Source organism: Pollicipes pollicipes, unplaced genomic scaffold (genome assembly GCF_011947565.3).
Source record: "Pollicipes pollicipes isolate AB1234 unplaced genomic scaffold, Ppol_2.1 Scaffold_6138;HRSCAF=7277_pilon_pilon_pilon, whole genome shotgun sequence".
Taxonomy (NCBI): domain Eukaryota; kingdom Metazoa; phylum Arthropoda; class Thecostraca; order Pollicipedomorpha; family Pollicipedidae; genus Pollicipes; species Pollicipes pollicipes.
Window position 1 is genome coordinate 22,785,058 of NW_023596818.1, and position 21,050 is coordinate 22,806,107.

Here is a 21,050-nt window from a genome sequence, read left to right on the forward strand (position 1 = left end):
GTCTCGGCGCTGTGCTTGCAGGTTGCGGCACATGGTTGAGCACGGCTTCGGGTGAGCTGACCTCCCCCGGCTACCCCGAAGATTATGAACACTACCTGGACTGCCATTGGACCATCGAGGTTCCAGACGGAGAGGTGGTCATGCTCCGTGTCTTGGACTTCGCCATGGAACCAAGCGGTTATTGTGCTTTCGACGAATTCAAAGTGAGGTATGTACAGGCCCATCTATCGTAGTGGTGGACTTCTTCGCTAACGTTGGGAGTGGACGGAAGCTTGCAAACTTTCTGCTCCGGTCTTTCCGTCCGCTTGTCCGCGCTATGGTGCAAAGTATGTGGAAACCTTTCATCGACGCAAGTGGTGATTGGGCTGTGCCATAACTACAAAAATGTGATGTCTGCTCTCTCTCTCTCTACTCTCGGATCCACCCTCTCTCTCTCACTACCTCCTCTCTCTCTCCTCTCTCGTCTCTCTCGTCTCTCTCTCTCTCTCCACTCTCTCTCTCTCTCTCCTTCTCTCTCTCTCCTCTCTCTCTTCCTCTCCTCTCTCTCTCTCTCTCTCTCTCCCTCTCCTCTCTCTCTCTCTCTCCTCTCTCTCTCTCTCTCTCTCTCTCTCTCTCTCTCTCCTCTCTCTCTCTCTCTCTCTTCTCCTCTCTCTCTCTCTCTCTCTCTCTCTCTCTCTCTCTCTTCTCTCTCTCTCTCTCTCTCTCTCTCTCCTCTCTCTCTCTCTCTCTCTCTCTCTCCTCTCTCTCTCTCTCCTCTCTCTCTCTCCTCTCTCTCTCTCTCTCTCTCTCTCTCTCTCTCTCTCTCTCTCTCTCTCTCTCTCTCTCCTCTCTCTCTCTCTCTCTCCTTCCTCCCTCTTCTTCCACATTTTCTCTTCTTAACCCCTGCCCCGCTCTGCAGGGCAGCGGTTGAGGAGACTAACGAAGGATATCTAAAGATTCTTCTGAAGGGTTACTGTCCTGCCCTCCCCTGTCCTCACTACAATCCTTTCCACCCTACTCCGCTCCACTCCCCACCACTTCATTCCACCCCTCTCCACTCCACCCCACCTCACCCCACCCACCCCACTTCCACCCCACTCCACTCCACTCCACTCCACTCCATTCCACTCCACTCGACTCAACTCAACTCAACTCAACTCAACTCCACTCAACTCAACTCCACTCCTCTCCCCTAGCCATCCATTCCTCCTAGTCTACTATAATATGATCCTCGACGACGTCCAGAGCTGACTGGTCGTTGCCGCGTCATCACCGTCTTTCGACTGCCACAGTGACGGCGACTCGGACAGCGCGCCGGAGCTGGGGTCATTCTGCGGCACAGCCGTCGCCCGGCTGATCGGCCCGTCCAGCGGAAGGCACCTCACCATTAGCTTCAAAACCGACCACTCCAAGACTGCGCGTGGCTTTCGTGTCTCGTGGAGCACACTTAGCGCTTATGAAGCCACCAGCGGTACGGACTCAAGACGCCATTCGCACGCGGAGTGCGTGTTGTGCACTTGTAGTAAACTGTGCCTCATCCGGGTGATTGCACAGGCCGGCTCGAGTTAACCGACTTGGGACGAAAGTGAAACAAGATGCAGCTTGAAGTGACCTATTTGCACAATTAATTTACGTTGTGGTCGCTGTTAATAGCGATCAATTAATCCCGACTGCTAAATAACGGATGACAGAGTGATTGCTGTCAAGATGTAAGCAGTCTGTCACCGGCAAGCCGATTTTCGTTGGCAAACACAACACCTGATTGCGCTGTGATAAAGGACGGAAAAAGTATGGCGAAAGCCTTGATAAGCCAACAATCACTCTGATCGTAACGCAACGCCAGTAAAGATGTAACCTCTATAGTATGTGGCTAATCCTCATGGTGATATTTTATTTGCATGCGTCATTTGATCATTCACCATAAAACTGCGCCATCTCTATCATGGAACGCCTGATTTCAAGGCTTTTGGGGCAGCTCCATCCACGTCAGTTGTTTCCATACACAGCAAACTGGGCTGCTTGCGTGTAACTAGTGTATCTCGGCGTGCGAAGCTGTCAGCTACTGCTTTAGCCACCAGCTCACGGCAACGCTGGCACAAAATTATGACCAACCGCTAACGTCATGACATGAAGCTTTTCAAGTAGTCTTTTCAGGTGTCACTCAGTCGGCCTTCTCTAAACCGGTCCTTGAAGTCGCAGCTCAGTCATACTAAATTGTCAATCGAGGCCCCTATGGTAGTCAGACACCAGAAAGATGACCAAAGAGGGGGGACCCGGGAGGTCGTGCCCCTCCTCCAACTCACGGGAGGATTAGGGCGAGGCATTGGTGTCACAGATGGGCAACTCGGACTATTTTTGTCGTCCGGTATCTTAGTGCATGTACAACATTTCGGCCAGTGATTCTCTGACCGTTGACAGATCCTATTGAATCCTGAGATGGAATGCATTATGCCGGACTGTCAGACGCGCATGTCTTTCCCGGATAGCTCAGTTGGAAGTGTGGTGGACTTGCAGTCATAGGCCTCCGGTTCGAATCCCAGTATTTCAGAGGAAATCATTCGGGTTGTGATGCAGACATGGGTGAACACCAAACACCCACCACTCCGTCTCAGCATCTAATAACACCTAATGCCGGGGCCAATTAAGTGGTCGAAGCCTTGTGTGCATGCTGTCCCATCAGTTTGAGAAATAGGTATAAAGTCATGCAGATATTTACCCTTCGTGCTCACCAAAAAACGTTTAAAATATCAATTTTATCATACAAATCCCAAATGCGCTGTTCTGATTTTTGGTCCTATCATCATGAGACATTTTCAACTACCGCACGCCTTATGGCCTTCGTGAATAACGGGCCGTGCGTCCCAGGTTGCCAGCCATTTATTCATGTCAGTGCCGGTCATCAGGATGGACATTTCAAATGCACGGTTTTTGGAAGCCGATGCATGAGAGGATAACACCCTTCTCCTCCTTTAGGCCCAGCTTTCTGGAAAAATGCAAAGGATGGATCTTCTCGTTCACTTTACTGTATGACGTCTACGTCGTATGCATCAGAAATGATTGTTGGACTGCAGGATGAAGAATCAGGTGGACAGGCATTTTCGGTAAGGTTTGAATGGCTGACGGTGACTGATTCATGTCAGGAAAAAGGACAATTCGGTTCTTTGATTCCGTGCTTTACAAAACGCTGAGTTTTCTAATTTGGCATCTGTGTGGATACGAAAACCGTTAATTTCATGAGGGTAAATGTATTTGGTCAGAAAGATGATAAGGTCAATCGGTTTATGGTAGGTAAAGTTGCCTTAAGTGTTGTAGTTATATAAAACATGCATAAACTAGCCTTTTGGTCATTTAAGCTGAAACAGTCGACGGAAAACTGAATACAATTCCGCAAGCATGCTTCAGTAGTCTTCAGAATTTAAGACTACTGCAACTGGAGGACTCTGTGGATTAGCATGTCCGCGGGTTCGTTTTGGCTGTCCCGGTCTCAGGTGGGCATAATACCGTGTTTGTAATTTCCTTATAACAGTGCAATCCACAGAAACATGCAATGCTCTGACGGTCGTTACGACCGGTGTGCAGCATGCACGCAGCCCAAACTCGCGCATCGTACACGGAAAACATAAAATGCGCTTCATTTGCCGCTTTTTGAACCATTGCTTCATTGTAACGCATGTTTTGTTGCAGGAGCTGGACAGCATCAAGTGCGTTCGTCTGGAGCAGTTCCGCTCGTTGCGTCTTTCTGTCGGTTATGAGCAGAGACTGCGGAGTGGCGTGAGTTCTGCTCCAAGGATCAGCATGTCGCGTGCAGTTATACACAATTCGGTTACTTCTACGGCAGGTTTAGGCATTCCATCAGAAGGCATCCGGGAACAGGGTCAAGCATGCTGCATTAATAAGTACTAAACAGCGATTTGATTTGCTGAAATGCTGACGTCTGTTACGCCAGCCTCAGAATGGATTTGGATAAAATAACGATAATCTCATGAATACAGGCGCTTTAAATGACGTTCTACCAATGACTGTTTTTTCCTATCCCGTCAGCCCAGCTGAACATTCTGGGATAGCCTCCCTGCGTGAACTGCAGCCCCTTGATTCATAATCTATGGGTATGTTGTAAGGGAGGCTTTTGTCTGCATGTCGATGTTTACTTGCAAGCTTCAGAGGTCGTTTTCTTCACTGCATGCCCATCCCAGCAGCAGACTTGGCTCGTCGGCTGTATCTACCGGAGGCAATGCATGGGGAGCGTACAAAATTTGGAACAGTTTCTGGGACTGGTCTCTGCCAGCTAACACTCCCACCGGGCAGTGGTTGGGGATCTGACCTTGCCACGGACGGATCTGAGAAGTGGATGATCAACTGCCCTTGACTAACACAACAACCAATCATTTCTGAAGCTGTTTAGGCATACAGAAGCAGAAGCGGATGCTACTGCAGATGCTACTGTTTCCTTCATTAGCGCGTACGGTAGCCTGCCAGTTACCGGTGGAGTGATCAGATCAGATCAGATCCAGTGTGAGTGTGATCCCTCACTCACCTGACCTCACACCGGCCAAAGGAGAGGATGTGGGCAGTCAGATGACACATCTCCTTGGATTGCTGTCTAGCACCACATCGCTTTGAGGGTCCCGCTGGTTTACCACTCGGGCGTGAGGTCTCATATCCGAGGCTGATCGCAGTCACACTGCGTTAACCCCGATCAACTGAAAATGCAGCATAGTGAAGCAAGCTGGGACCTGATGGGGGACATGATCCTGCAGGTTCGTTACCATCTTTTCAAGCAAACCGTGATAGGTGTTTGGTGGTCAGGGGCGGCGCCACGGTTTTTGAGTTGAGGGGTGACGGATTTTCCAGAGGGCCTCCTGGACAAAAAGGGCCCTCCTTGCAGGAGAGGGGCCTGATCCACAGCGGCGTATTCAAGAGGGGTGAGCACTGAGGGTACGTGCCCCTTATCAAATTATTGCATGCGTCATACACAAATAAAGAAATGTTGATAATTATACATGTATATATACATATATATATATATATATATATATATGTGTGTGTGTACATATATATGTATACATATATATATGCATATATATATATATATATATATATATATATATATATGTAAATATATATACATGTATATTGGAATTCGCCTGATCATCCAGCAAAGGGTCCTAAAACAGGGCCTTCGGTTCCAAAAACGGGCCTCCCATTGCATAGAAGAACCTCCTAATGCAGAACAGGCTGCTAACGATTCACGAAAAGGGCCTCCAAATCTGGCCAAGAGACCTCGCTTTCTCAAAACAGGGCAGCCCGATCCGGAACCGCGGCCATCTATGCATGAAAGAGCCTCTTGTTCCTGAAACAAGGACTCCTGTTCCAGAATTGATCAATATGAATGATCCGAAATGCGAGCCAATTCGACCCAACTGCCAGGTCCGACAGTTCTTCGCTTCAGTCGTTTTGGTTTGTTTCCGTCTGGTGTCCTTGGCGTCAGAGGGGCCAGCGGCTGGAACTTCCTGTCAGCCGATGTGGTGGCGCTGACGCGGCCAGGTCTTTCGAATATAGACTCGGTAAAGAACCACACGTGTGCCACGTGACATGCTGGGAAAGGCGCCGTTGCGATATTGCGATCTTGACGTGCGCGGGACCAACATGTCTAAAGGCCTTGCATTTTCCGACAGCCATTGGTAAGGCAGGGTATGAATTGAGAGAGAGAGAGAGAGAGAGAGAGAGAGAGAGAGAGAGAGAGAGAGAGAGAGAGAGAGAGAGAGAGAGAGAGAGAGAGAGAGAGAGAGGAGAGAGAGAGAGAGAGAGAGAGAGAGAGAGAGAGGGAGAAAGAGAGAGACCAGTGCCCATGGCGAATCCTGTTCCCTCTGGGCCTAGTGACATGAAGAGGTACCAGACAACATCATACCAGGCGGTAAAGATACGAGCAAGACACTCTGATGCCCTGAGCGTGACGGGCGCACTTGCTGTGGACCAAAATTGAAGCGCCCGCTTTGTGTCCCTACTCGAATCGATTGCACCCATGTCACGGCTCTTTCTGCCCGTCCTGAGTCGCTTTGCCTGGCGTGTGGTGAAGCCGTGCGGTGTGCTGCTGTTAACGCCTCCTGATGGCGACTCCGCGACAGGCGTTCCACTCACGGCAGATGTGCCCGTGATGCGGGGGCTTCTGTCGCCAGGAATACCAGGGATGCTCGAGCGGCGAGGTGCTGGCCTCGTTGAAGACGGACCGCTCGGCTCAGTTCCGCGTACTGACGCGGTACTCCTGCGCCACGCTAAGCGGCGGGCTCCGTGTGGACGCCGACGACTGTGAGACCGTCAGAGCCGACGCTAGCGCCGCCTTCTCCACCAACCTAGAGGCCACCGAAAGGTGACGGGCGTTGCATGATCTGCACTGCAAACATGCCACATTCACGGGTTAGGTTCACATCAATTTGGGGGTTCTAGGACAAGGACGCTTAAAAGTAAGATCGCTCATAGTGCATCTCCGTTATGGGAAAATGTTTTAGCTCCAACTTAATGGAAGTACTGTATCTCATATAACCATCTTAGAGAGATTATGATCATCTCCGATATATTATCGTATCATCTTTCCTGGAACAAACAGAAAAGTAGAATTCAAAAGACAGTCATCGTACTCTCTCACGAATACTCTGACTCTCTGAAAACTCTCACGAATAACTGTGAGGATCTCGACTGATCTCGACTGTGAGGATCTCCGTAAGCTGCGTTCAGTGGCAACGTTGTCGGCTTAATAAACTCTGTCGCGATAAATATATGCCTTCCGCGTGCTCACGTGCAGAGGCTCATTATGGGCCGACAGCTGATAAAAAATACCGACATCGGGGAAACTGCCCGTGAAAAATCCTGCAACGTGATACAGGGAAGTGTGTCGTGTTTCAACACGTGGTACATGTTTTGCATTAGGCTCAATACATATCGTCTACTCATTTACTCGGCAAACTTTTTTGGCACATCCAGTTCTTGAAGAGTTGGACGTACCAAAAATCCGTTTCAATGGAAGGGCGTATAAAGTGTGGCATTCTTCCTCGAGTCCATTCACCTTTCTCTTCTTTAGCAGCTTAATGTTCTATGCTGCGGTAGCTTTACGAAGGTTTGGGCTCAACATGGGCACTATGCCAACGAGCCCGCAGGACGTAATGTTTCAGCCCACAAAGCTGGGTCCGAAGGCAATGCATAACACTGGCAGTGTTTCATTTGCTCGGAACAGGCTAAGGTGGAAAATAAAATCTTTGAAACCCGAGTTTGCAACTCGTTCTAAGAAAATGCAATGAGGACCTTTTTGACACCGAACCCCTTAAATACCAGCGTCTCTAGCCGTGATGGATTCCCCAAGGGGAACACGGTATTCTTAGATAGAAACTGCGATGTGGCCAAGTCATGCGTTAGTCAATGAAGATAGCCATCCAAGCAACGTCAACAGACAGGAACTGTCCATGTAAACTGATATTGTCACGTGCACTGTCATGTACCGCAGGCACTACGGTCTACTACAGTAGCCTAAAAATCGGGACAGCGCTTCCGCTGACATGGATTACTCAGGGACGTGCGAGATACTATGCTAACTTATAGTAATTAATTTAATTAGTGTTATTTGAATGTAATTGCTGTGTACAATCTTATTCACTGTCACAGCACCTTTCTGAACATGCCAATAACCTTTAGGCTATTGGCATGTTCAGATAGGCTATCGGCTATTGGCATGATTATGTTTACGATGAGGAAAAAGAGTATGATGTACTTGCATTAATCGAATTTTGTTTGCTTCGGGGAAATCAATCTGGCAAGGTTCGAAAACACTTCTTTTATCTCTATGACTCGACAAACACCGAAAAGTGATCAACCTGTGATGGCGCTGCAACTGGAATCGTAACCATCCGATATCGCCCCTGGCATGATAATGTACATGTTTGTGGCTGAAGCCTTGATATTGCGTAGTCACACTATTGCGTTTTTCAGCTGGCCGGTCCAGTGCAGTACCGACACCAAAGTTGTCGTCGGATTTTACTACAGCAGCTCCTCGACGCCCGTCTATATGGGCATCAAATGCTGCGACATCAAGCCATCAGAACGCTGAAGCAGTCCTGTCTGTTTAGACTAGCTCATGGTTACCTGCACGCTTTATTTGTGTAATAGACTTGATGGATTCTTCTTTGGCACCGAAACGCTGTTGTTTGCAAATACATCTGCAGACTAATTGCCTTTTTCCACAATCTGTTGGTATGTTTTACAGCAATGAATAACCAATATATTTTGTGTACCCATGTGTGCCTTTTTCGGAAGGCAAGAGAAATTTAAAGAAAAGATCAGACGAAGAACTGTCAATAATAGCTACTGCTCAAGCAATAAATGCGGTAATTTAGGAGGGGGTTTGCGGTGTCAATAAGTGTGAAGTTTTGGCAGGTCACATTACCTTTTTGCATGCAGACATATCACATTCATGGGCAAAATATTCATGGGTGAGATTCATATTCAGTTGGGGTCCCCAGCTCCTTGTCTTTGAGGAGGAAGCGGTCACATTCTGGGAGAAAGCCGTTGTTGACGTATTTCTATGCAAGGTTTAGCCGTATTCTCTGATCAGCCTCCCCCAGCTTATGCTACGATACTCCGCTGTTGAGAAAGGCTTCCTATCGGTGACGATGTTTACTAGAGACCGCCAATGAGTTAAGTGCTTTTGGCTTCCGGCCTGACAGTGAAAGCTCACTTTTAGGAGGAATTTTACGGCCGTAAAAGTAATCGTGCTGAAGTGCAGAGGACACCTCTGCGCTGCTCTGAGCCGTCATAGCGGTTGGGTGCGGTGAGCCCGCGACGAGGGCCCGCCGGACCTAGGTCGCGACCACTACAAGCCAGAAGGTCATCTCTCGCTCAGAGCAGATAGATAGGAGGGATAGCTGTTCAGTCAACGGTGCTTCTCCGGCTTTGAGGCATTGGTGGTGCTACGAGCACGTTAAGCGGCAGGTTTCCTGCATAAGGTTTCTAGAGCCGTTGCTGGGTTACAGGTAGCGTAATACGACATCCAGTCCTGACCTTTTGATCTCAAGTGTAAGGTCATTTAGTTCAGGTCACAGAAACTTTACAAGCTAACCTAGGCGCATATGACTGGTGGTGACCCGCGCGGTGCGTGGCTTCTTAATCAAATATGTGATATCCATCAATGTGTGCGCTGATAAATTGACGCTTACCAATTCCAGGACAACAAGTACAATTAGACAGTTCGAGAACACGCAGTGCTCTGCGCAATGCAAGGATTTGGCGCGTCCGCTGCGCGCTTGACTGGGATTTTATCGAAGACTTTTCGAGCTGCTCCCCCCCCCATTTCGAAATTTAGCATGTGCCTCCACACTGACCTTCTGAAACGCAGCCTGTTCCGGAAATTGTCTTGTTTTTGTATGTTGTACTGGGGTTAGTCTTGCTGATCTAAAGGTCCCACAACCAGCTCAGCATGTCACATTAAGCATAGCGTCGTTTTCTGGCACGTCAGGCTGGCGTCACAGGCAAACAGTGCTGACGTTTCATGCTCGAGCAAAATTATTTGAAACTGTATCATGACATGCGAGCTTGCCTGTCGCAATCCGCTTGTTTTTACACGTCTTCCTAGCCTCCGTCTATTCAATGTAAAAAATGTATATGCATGCCTATTAATGCACGCGCGAACATTTATGAGGAGAAAAATGTGTCCCCTGTGCCCCTCCTCGACTTCCACACCGGTTAAAGCCATTTCGGTGGCGAATGAAAGTAAAGTATTTTCATAAGTTGTTCAGTGCATTAGCGAGAAGCAATATTCACATAGATAAGACAGTAGTATTAGCATTATTCCTGGCAGAAAACCAGGAGAATGAAAATATAGTTGGGTCGATGTTCCGACAACATGCTTTATCGAAACAAACTTGCTTCGATAAAGTCATGTTGCCGAAATATCAGCCCAACTATATCCCATTCTCTTGGTTTTTCACCGAGGGATAAGGCTAATACTACTGTCTTATTTATGTAAAGTCTCTTTCCATGAGGCCCAGGTAGTTCGCGACGTGTCGGATTTGTCACATTTAACACTTTACCTTACCATTTACATTTATATATATATATATATATATATATATATATATATATATATGTGTGTGTGTGTGTGTGCATATATATATATTAACATATATAACTTTTGACGCTCATCAGAGACACACACACGCGCACGCAGTCGGGACTGCACTGCAAGGTCGAGCGCCCTGCTGTGTGTCCGTTGAGTGACTCGGGACTGTCATCCGTTACACAGATTTGGAGCCGTCCTGCTGCTACTCAGGCTCGATATAAACTCATTTCTTTCCGCTGTTGACTACCTGCTAAGAGAGAAAGGCTCTGACGCATCGCAGTGGTCTCAGTTTCCTACATAGTTTTGCTGACGCCGAGACTCTGCGGACGCATGGCAGCGGAATGCCTGAGCGGCCGGCAGTACAATAATTAAAAACGCAATAAAAGCAGGAACATTTGTAGCTTCTGAGGCATGCAGCTTTGTGTTCGATATTGGCAGAATGCCTTGGGAATATGTAGCAATTGTGGCCTGACCTTTTGGTCGGCCGTGCATGGCAGTACGGCACGCCAACCGACATTTGACCGCAGGCACTTTCACGCCACGGCGGCTGTGAACGCGAGGCACGCCTCCTGCGAGGCCCGCGTCACGCGGTCATAACTTGCCCTCACGCGCTGCTGTCGCCATTTGTTCCGCCCGGAGTCGAGCGGCGACTTCGGCTGGACGCCCGACAGCTGACCCGACCAGCGCGTGGACACGGCAGTCGGACGGTGGCACGCAGACCAGAAATGCAGCCACCTGACCAGCCAGCTGCTCCAGCAGCAGCAAATGACGTGTCGACCAGTGTTTGTAAGGCATTCGTTGAAGTCGTTCACGTCACACCGTGCAGAAATGCGGGGATTTTTTGCAGTTCTCAGCCAGCGCATTGCTTGGGGAAATGGCAGAGAGGACTAGGAAAGCTTGGAAAGCCCCAAGTTTACACAGCCGGTGTGGCAAACGTTTAAAGTTTCCAAAGCTTTCCAGGGCTACCTCGATTTCTTTGACCTATTTTGACCTCTAAAAGGCTACGGTGTCCGAAAGCCTACCACATTATATTATTTTTTCCAATTTCAGAAAGCTCCAATTTTCATGGGTTTTGCCTGACATGTTCCTAAAAACCAAAATTGATTGAGGCCATTTGAGGTCAGTGACTTCCTCTGACCTTCATGAAGTCCACGTTACATGTCGGTTGACGTCTCTGTGATACAATTTCAAGGATATCTTAAAGTTTCCCAAAAAGCAAGTTTCTTAGTACAAAAGCAGTTTGGTTGCGACCTTAGTCTGACATTCATTCCTGAACTAGATTCAATGGAATTATTCATGATCTTAAATTCAATTGTTTTACTGTCTACGAAACCATGTCAAAGATATATGCCCTCGTCTAGCTCTTCGTTGTAGCACCAGATAGAACGATTCCCAAGGAACTGCCTTCGCCAAGGTCCATGGCCTGACTTTGATCTGCCATAGGTCAGTGATCTTACAAAGTGCATCTAATTTTGCAAGCCGAAATGATCAGCTATTACATTGTCTACAGCTGTACAAAGGTTGGGGCGGGATTGCCGCGCCGCTTGGAAATTAATCTGAAAAACTTCGGCGGGGTCTCATATTGACCCGCTTCCGAGCACGTGTTTAAACTCATCGATTTCGCCGCCTGAAGTCGCCGGGCTTAACCAGATCCATGCAACAATCTACAAGCATTACAAGGATTGTGAACTTACCCGCGAACGCAACCATTAGTGATCCTCTGTCCATTAAGCTTCACGAAGAACGGACTAGCCAGCAGCAAGCGCCCTGATCCGACTCATTCGGGTGACCTCCAAAAGTGTTCGGGCAAGGAGGTGTAGGGTTTGGCTTCTACGTGAAGATGGTTGGTAGCTCTCAGACTCGTTATCAACTCGCTCGTCCTGCGCCGTCTCTGGCTTCTACATGAAGACGGTTGGTAGCTCTCAGACTCGTTATCAACTCGCTCGTCCTGCGCTGTCTCTGGCTTCTACATCAAGAGTTTGGTAGCTCTCAGATTCGTTACCAACTCGCTCGTCCTACGTCGTCTTTGGCTTCTACATGAAGATGGCTGGTAGCTCTCAGATTCGTTCTCAACTCGCTCGTCCTACGCCGTCTCTGGCTTCTACATGAAGACGGTTGGTAGCTCTCATGCTCGTTATCAACTCGCTCGTCCTGCGCCGTCTCTGGCTTCCACATCAAGAGTTTGGTAGCTCTCAGATTCGTTGCCAACTCGCTCGTCCTACGCCGTACAAGTCTCTTGCTGGTTTAAGAAACTGATGAGGTCCGCACTCTGTACCACTTGTTCAGACGCCTGGTGAGGCAATCCGATTTCTCGTCGCTCCGATGTCTCGTTGACAAGATGTGGTCACGGTTCGGACCGGGTACTCTCACGTTTGGCGTGGGTCACCTTTTCGGGCCGCCCATGCAAAACGGTCCTGACCTTGAAATGGTTATCCCAGCAAGCATCACACCCGCACTCGGGATTGCATCAGTTCAAAGAATACCCGAGGAAAGCCGTATCGTGCGCTTGTGCAGCCCGTGCAGCTTTCAGCCCCGTGTCGCGCAACGTTTTGTCATCAATATCGTATTTACTACCCGCTCTTTGCGCCATCCTATACACCATTCAAGTTATGTACTGCGGAAGCTGAGATGGTCCGATGGCTGTGATGTCGCACTGTCGCATGCACTATTGCATGAGGTACTCTCGCTGATTGACGCGCAACTGCCACAGCGAGTGGAAATATTGGATGCGAGCAGCATGGGTGACAGGGAATACAGCAACAGCCTCGCCAACTGGGTCAAGTGATCGTTCCTAAAACAGGTTCTTCAGTCAGTGCGCTCGAGCATCTGAAGCATTCATGGGCTGCTGTTCGCGACAATAGTACATGATCACATAGCAGTTATCTGGGCAAAATAATGTATGAAATGCAGTAGCTGAACACTACTAACCACCGGTTAATATGATGTGTGACCAGTTATGGTGAAGGCTCCCATAAATTATGTTACGCGCCTTTGGCTATTTTCAAGTCTCTTATCACGCGTCTTGTTTGTCAAGTCGTCCCTGGTGTGAACAGCGGGTAATCAGGGGTAACCAGTGAGTAACCAGTACCCAGTAACCAGACCTTGGTTACTGACCGCCTACGTCAGGTGAGATCCCATTCCCTGGTACGCTGTTCGACATAATTTTTCAAGATTTCAGCACAATTCGCAACTCCGCCTGGGCGTAGCGCTACGCTTTCCAAAAAGCCTTCCTTGCTAGGCTTCGGCCATGAAATGTTCCATCAAGAACCACTTCCATCCTTCACGTGCAACGTGATTTATGAGCGGTTCGCTTTGCGTTCTGCATGCTTAGCTTTGGCATCTGCACGTTAGGGCCTGAGGCACGTGACACATGTGTGCGCATACATGACCGAGCAACGTATTTCGACTCGCTGCCTTGCGCTGGCTGGCGACTTCGACCTTGATGCGCGTCGCTGGTACACGTCGAGTTGGGCTCCCACAAATCACGCTCGCCGAGGTGCGCGCCCTGCAATGGGTCGGCCTCACGAGACTCCACACGCCCCGCCACTCTACCCTTCACGTGGTGTGAGCGCTACAGCAGCCTGAACAGCATTGAAACTATGTCGGTGGCGGTTGACGGTTGACGGTCGGCGGTTGATACCATGTTGGCCGTCCTGAGATTGCGAGTAATGCTGACTCCCCAATCCCCCTCCCCAAGAGTAGTTAGAAGTACGTTAGTTTTAAGCCATTTCCCTCAAAGGAGGCTAGAAAAGCGTATATTTGAATTTTACTGGCAGCAAAAGTTCACGTGGATCTCAGCACATAAGGATTCCGAGTGAGGCGTAATTTTCTCCGGAGACTAACCACACAAATGTGTTATTAAAATTCTGACGATCTTATTCTTAGCTTCGGAGGAGCTCGACATGCTTTTTGGGCACCGCCATTTAGTAACACACGTTTAGAAACCGTTCTGTCATTTTTGCGGTGAACATTGATATCCGCCGGCAAGTTTTTCCCTGAGTACGTGCCATTGAAGCTTTTTGGTTTAGCCACCTGTGTTTCGGGCGCTTCTCAGCAGGGCACGTGTTTTGGTCGACAGAGCGCTTGAATGACCGCAATAATCGTCATCTTTATGCAATGTTCTTGAAGTGTGGCGTCCGTAGCACGCATTGCTCGATCGTATGAAGCCATTTTACCTCAAACCAGTCACATTGTACCTGATATTCACTGTAGATTGCTCTTTTTTGCTCTCCCCATTCATGCGTTATCCATATGTCCAATACCACCTGTTTTACTCCTACACAGAGGCAGCAACTATGGGCACACGATAGTGTATGAGTGCACTATCGGCCGACGACGTGAATCACTCATCGGTCGACATGACCTTTTTGTTGAAATCGACTCGGTCGATACATTGCTAACTGCCGCTGTCAGGCCCGTAGTGTAATGGCAAGCATACAACGGCGTCGGAAAAATGCTCATAATCGATCGCAGAGTGCGAACGTGTGCATTCGACAGCGTTGCCATCAGGCTCTGTTGTGTGATCATGATACACTTGTCCGATCATGGAATCTATTTAATCCGATCAGCCCCTGATAATGTCTCACTCGGTGCTGGCAGGATTGCCGCAGCGGCGATTTGGAAAGCCACGGCGTTGGATGTAGCATACCTTTAATCGTGCGTGGCGGAGGCGACAACACGCACACGATCCAAACCTTCTGTGTCCTGGTCATCACACTACAGCCGCGCTCGATCGCTGACTGCACGCGTTTAGGGCGCAGTGGTGACTACGATCAGATCAAATCAGATAAGGTTGTGAAGACGAGTTGCTCAGAGTGTGATTAAGAGCGAAGCATTTTCTTCACGTGTGGCGAGGAGTCGCTCTGCGAAAAAGGTGTCAGCGTACACATAGAATAAGAGCACGGAGATGATGCACTTTTTGTAGGAGATCAAAAATTGTCGCAAGTTCCAAGGAGCTTAACGGCGAAGGCAAGCTACAGGTCGCTGCTGCGGCTCACGCTGTATTCTGCCGAGATTTCAGCAGTCCGTGAAAATACCCCGCGGGTTATTTACCGGCATATTTTCAGCTGCACAATTAACAATAATGAATATTGCCGGAACCTCTATGCAACCCAGCAGGTCATGCAGGCGCAGCATGTAGGCATAGACGTGCACAGCTCAGTACATGTCCTGTACAGCATGTAGACGCTAGGGTAACTTTACTTCTGATGTCATCTTATACAGATATGCCATTACATATTACACCTTTGTATCTTTGTGTGAGCGGGTTACAGGGCAACGGCGACACAGTATTCCTGTTGTTTATGAGGCCTTAGTGAAAATACGGTGCATGCTTTTAGTAATTATCAGTTTTCCATGTGAAATTCAGGTTTAATTTGCTCTCCTAGTATCCATTTACATAGCAGTCTTCAAAGTTACAGCTGTAACGTATAGAATTTACATCAATGTTTGCTGCGATTATACCGTGAGTGAGACTGTTCAATAATTGATTTAAAGATGCATCCAAAGACATCTTGGCGCCAAGCGTTTTTAATGCTTGCGTTGTGCAATGTAAACAAGCCCTTACATTTATTTATCGTCACCTTATGGTTATCCGATTAAATACACATCACCTCACATTTACATTTGTTGGATACTTCAGAGTGGGCAATCTGCATTGAACACAACTGCAACATTGATTTGAGATTTTCAATCGCCAATATTTCGAAAATTGTGCGTTGAAAACCAGAAACAAACAAGTGGCAGGAAGGGACTATGCCAAGCCATTTGTACATAAGCGCATTCACTTCAGCGGATCGCCTTCAACTCGGCATTTAAATGACTATGTCTATCTTTTGGGCGTTCAATACGCATTTCATTTTCGTAGTAGTTCTGCTCAATACGAATTATACCGTCAGAAGTGCCAGTCAACGACACGTTTTTGGAATTTCAAACTTATTTAATGTTTTTCAACGTAACCCACATCTGAGGTACTGAAAAATAAGTTATTTCAAAATTCAAAGCCCAATTTTTGTGATCTAGCACGGGCCCGAGTGGCCGATTGGATACTCTTCGCTCGGGGGTCAATTTGACTCCCCTAAGATCTCAGGAACTGGGGGGACTAGAAACACCAAATTGACAGGGTGTTGATATGTACGTAATCTCACTTTGGTCAAATCTTTAGTCTCCTAGGTTATCTCCTTCGGGTCAAATAAGGTCGCCTAAGGTCACACTCCAAGTTTGCCTCAAAAAGTGTCCCTATAACTTTAATAGCTCTTCTAAGCAAAAGGTCACGTGCTCATTCAAGGTCAGTGACCTTGTTTGATCTTTAGAAGTTCATTATGACCAAAATCATAGAAGACTGCTTTGAGTTTTTCATCTGAATACGCGACAAAGATTAAGCTAGGCAGTATGTTCTTAAAAAACGAAATGTTGATCTGGGTCTTTTCAGGTCAGTGACCTTTTCTGTCATATAAGAAATAATGGAAGACGTCTAATGCGGTTTATGTTATCAATAAATTTGAAACTATCACCAAAAAGTAGCCCGAACAGCAAGCCCTAGGGTAATAAAACAAGTTATTTTTTTCTTTGTTCTGATCTTCATGCGTGGCCTAGGTCAGTGGAGCTGGTTCCTTCAAGTGTTGCGTTGCATAATAACCTATTTCATAGATGCATGGCTTCGTCTAACACTCCGTTGTTACATGAGATTGAACGATTCCTTTGAAATTAACTTTGCTGAATGTATGGCCTAGCTTTAAACTGCCGGAAGTCAGCGGCCTTACAAGGCACATCCAAGTTTTGACACCACACAATACTCTATTGAATTGCCTACAGCCAGGCAAAATTTGGCGAGGCTACGCCGCGCCGTTCGGAGACCACTACGGAAAAACCTCGGCGGGGTCAAATTAACCTACACTGGAGCGCGCGCTACATTTGATATTGTCCTGGTGCTCTGAACGTTGTATTGTGACTTCGTGGAAGTCCGATAGCCATTAAGGCCTCTAAAGCCTATCTTTTTCTACAATTTGGAGTATGGAGTTTTAATTATTACGCTGTAGTCGGAGTTCAGGCGTGCGCGATTTTTAGACTCGCAGACGCCGAATATTTTATTGAGTGCTTAATCAAGCAGTCAAAGCATATATGACAAAATATCTCAAGATTCTCAACATGTTTTCCCAGAATTCCGAATCTGAGTTACATTAGAAAACAATCATCGGGTCTTTAAACTCTAAGATCTTGCTTTTCCGCCAAGCCACAATCTCCCATCAATATAAATGCGCGCCACAAATGAACCCACGAAGTAAAAATACACTAACATCAGCTTTTACGCATGAAAAATGCTACAAATACGGTTAGATGGAACTACGGCTGGTTAATACGTTGATGACACATTGATCGGCGAACTGCATGCAAACTGCACGGCAAAATCAGCATATTCCTTGAAGCCAAACTAATTGGAATCGAAAGACTACCAGTGGGTGTAATTTTAAAACATGGTGTAAATTCAACATATCGCACAGCGGGTAATGTATCATTGCATGACATAATATTACCGCAAGGTGTTTGATTATTCTTGTCAGTTACGTGAATACTCTTCCATCGAGCATTGAATAATCTGTCATTGCCGGGTAACGGTTGCATTGTCTTCGATTAAATGATGTCGTTCTGCCTGAAAAGGGTGTCGTTTTTGGCACCGAATCATTGTACACAAAAGGTGTAGGTTTTTCGTAGCGTACCTAAGACTCCGTAATTGATAGACGCAGTGTCAAAAACTGTCAAAAATGAGTTTAGCGTACCGGGGGCGCGCGCAACTCCCACATAATTTCACCATACTCATGTTTTACATCTGTACATGGAATATTTAACTGCCAATATACAGTCGCACACATTTTTATGCATGCCTTAAGCAGGATAGAGGGGCCGGGTGTGCGCAGGGCTACAAGGTGTGCACACATCTGCAAAGGTGCGTGGTGCAAAAACCATTTTGAATGGGGAAACGTGGAAAGCGCACAAATTGATTGGAAACACTTACATTTTGCTTTTTTAAGAAACAATTGAGTCTGTATGGAACGTCCTACTTCGTTGGCCTCCCGCTCGGCAGTTTCAACCATTACGGCAGCGGTGTCATCGTTGGTTGTAACTGTGAAGAAGGGACTTACTCCACATCTTCATTCAATACCCGAGGCGCGGTGTTAAAGCAGACGTGCGAAACAATCAGCAAATAAGCAGAATAAAAAAAACAGCAGAATAAGCATATTCAGATGACTTATTTCATTTCCATAAAATGTGGGAACCTGCCAATCGCGTCAGATACGGTTAGACGTCCCCCTGGGCGAACACCAAGTCGTGGAAATGGTTTAACCATCAGTAGTTGAACCCCATCCCCCCCCCCCCCCGGCCACCATCTCGCGTTACACGCTGGTGTTCGGTGGATCCAGTGCCACTCAAACGCTGTGCCTTCTCCTATAAGCTGCATGCTCCATAGACTCAAGAGACTAGCGCACCGTCCGCCATCTCGCTTGGCACCTGGTGTTGAGTAAGCCGAGGACAGACCAGTGCGCTCCGCGGCCTGGTCTGGGGGAACACCTTCCGACCGGCCGGGCCCGTGCCTCGTCGCGAGCTGCAGGGCTCCACACCAGATAACGTACAGCCAGGGCAATCACGGCTGCGGCAGGGTCAGCCGCCTGCCAAGCGTTCAGAAGGCCGGGTAGGTGGGATCGGGTCGGATGTCGGTGGCCGGCGGCGGCGCCGACATGATGACCTCGCGGTACTTCCAGCCGGCGTACAGGCCGTAGACACGGAAGCAGATGAAGAAGAGCAGGTTGAAACCACCCAGCACGCCGGTTGCGAGTGTCACGCTCGGCACGACCGCCACGAAAATGATGAAGAGCAGCAGCAGCAACACGGTGTACACAGCCGTCCACACCATCCAGATGTTGAGCCGGGTGCGGACCACGCCGTCACGCAGGCCGAGCAGCAGCAGCGCCGCGAGCGTACCGTCTACTAGCAGAATCAGCATGTAGATGATGGCGATGGCCAGACCTCCCCCACTGGAAACCGTCATCAACTTCCAGGTGGTCACCACCTCTGGGATGCTCATCAGCTGCCGGTGGAGAGCGAAGCCCGATTAGACCGGTGGGCGCGACCGCTAGTCAGGCAGTCCAGACAAGTGTCAGAGCATGCGGCAGGAGTCATGCGATCTGTAGTTACTTTAGCGAACAGACCACCCAGCTGACCGTGCTCTGTCTCGTGGCCGCCGAAAGGTCACGTTATGACGGGGTCATATAGCACAGACAAATAGCAGCAGTCAAACGGACAGGAAGTGCGGAAAGCCAAGTGTCTCAGCTACGGTCCTCTTCCCTCGGCCATGCATGGGGCATATGAGAACGGAGGCTGCGCTGGATGGAATACGGTCACGGAGCCGCCGCGGTCACCGCTAACCACCACGTCACGCCGAGGCTGCCTGTAAACAGGCACTCGAAGGAATGATTCACATTTGGAGATACTGAAGCAAGCAACAGATGTGATGTAATAGGCTCACTTATAACAATTGGCATAATTTCAAGTGGATTGCTCTGCTCTAGACAGAACAATTTTTCTGCTTAGTTAATATGTTCATCAATGCGCTATTGTTTGATTACGTCACCGTACCTTGTACAACATTGATCGAGAGCCAGTGAAAGGCCGTTTCATCCGGAAATCGTGCTCACGAACGCCAGATATGAACGACTCAACAATTATATTTCCATTGACCTTGACCGCCGCATGGCTAATGGAATAGCAGACTTTGAATGAAGTAATTATGGTGTCACCGATGCTAAGGTGACCTTGCAACAATTTCTCCGAAAAAGTCTGCTCATCGTTGAGAGTGTGTAGCTCAGAAACTAGAAGCGTTTAGTTCTTAAGAAAGGCAGAGCTGTGAATCGCACCAAATGATCTCGAAGATGGCTTTTTCAGTTTAAAGACCCATTCAAATGTGGAGTGATCCCTTTAATCTAATGCAACACTTAAAACGGAAAGGTTTATGTAGGCTCGTCGGACGAAGTTCAGCATTCGGATTAGATAAAATCCATGATCGGCTGTGGCGCGAAACTGAATGAGGGAGGTCAATTACTCCGCTATCGGCGTATATGCAGCCGCATGGAGACGCTACACTGCAGTTGGGTGGTGACAATAGCTAACTGAGGTGGGAGGCCATTTGGCTACCTATGACATGACATGACACTTCACTTCATGTTGACATGACACTTCATGTGTCCAGACCGCATGACAACGCCGAGCTGCATCAGATAAGCAGACTTATCTCTTAACCTTCACTTACCGGAGGGCCTGTGTGTACATACACGCGAGGGCGAAACAAGTGTAGCTAAGTCGGGCGTCGCCAGCATGTCGCGAATGGCGCCACCGGAGCTCATGCGCCGGCTGTATGTCGGGTGTAAAAGGTTCGATTCCCTGCGCATTCCTCCCTTCCTGCCAAAGGTGAGTGGCAGGCGCCACCACAGCCTCAGCAGCTGAGAGCATCGTAAAGCCCCAATGGTACGCACACACCGGCTGTACGTCAGCTGTACGTCGAGGCACACAAGGGATGGCATGGCCTGGAGAGCTTGGAGACGCCACGCGCCACATGCTCGCCGGCACGGCGCAGGGTGCTGTGCCCCTCCGCGGCCGGTCTCCAATTCTGCAGCCCGCCACTGACCGCGAGCCACTCACCACGATCACCCAGCCGATGACGATGATGCCCACCCGGCGGCTGAAGCAGTTGAGGCAGGAGGTGTCCAGCTCCTCAGCCGGACTGCCCACCACGGCGGTCGGCATCGGCTCCGGTCGCAGCATGCCGTCGGGATCTGGAGCTCACGTGGCAGCGGCAGCGGACGCCCCAGCTGAGACACGTGGTCGCGAACGCCTCTTACGCCCCGGTCACCGAGTTCACCCCGCTTCAACAGACGACCCCCGACAGCACCTCAGGCGACGACCGGTGCGGGCGGCGCGC

At 48.7% G+C, this 21,050-nt stretch overlaps 2 protein-coding genes across 2 annotated transcripts; one reads left to right on the forward strand and one right to left on the reverse strand.

The window, feature by feature from the left end:
* Positions 1–1,349: 1,349 nt before the first annotated feature.
* On the forward strand, positions 1,350–8,183 carry LOC119106460 (uncharacterized). Its single transcript, XM_037230104.1, has 5 exons — positions 1,350–1,450; positions 2,953–3,080; positions 3,664–3,750; positions 6,156–6,346; positions 7,957–8,183. Exons 2-5 carry the CDS (start codon positions 3,006–3,008, stop codon positions 8,072–8,074), a joined length of 471 nt encoding a protein of 156 aa, XP_037085999.1. The 5' UTR covers positions 1,350–1,450; positions 2,953–3,005; the 3' UTR covers positions 8,075–8,183.
* Positions 8,184–18,463: 10,280 nt separating this feature from the next.
* On the reverse strand, positions 18,464–21,050 carry LOC119106370 (uncharacterized). The gene is made up of 2 exons (XM_037230002.1): positions 20,771–21,050; positions 18,464–19,163 (listed from the first exon to the last, which is right to left on the reverse strand). The coding sequence occupies exons 1-2, from the start codon at positions 20,891–20,893 to the stop codon at positions 18,756–18,758; spliced, it is 531 nt and encodes a 176-aa protein (XP_037085897.1). The 5' UTR covers positions 20,894–21,050; the 3' UTR covers positions 18,464–18,755.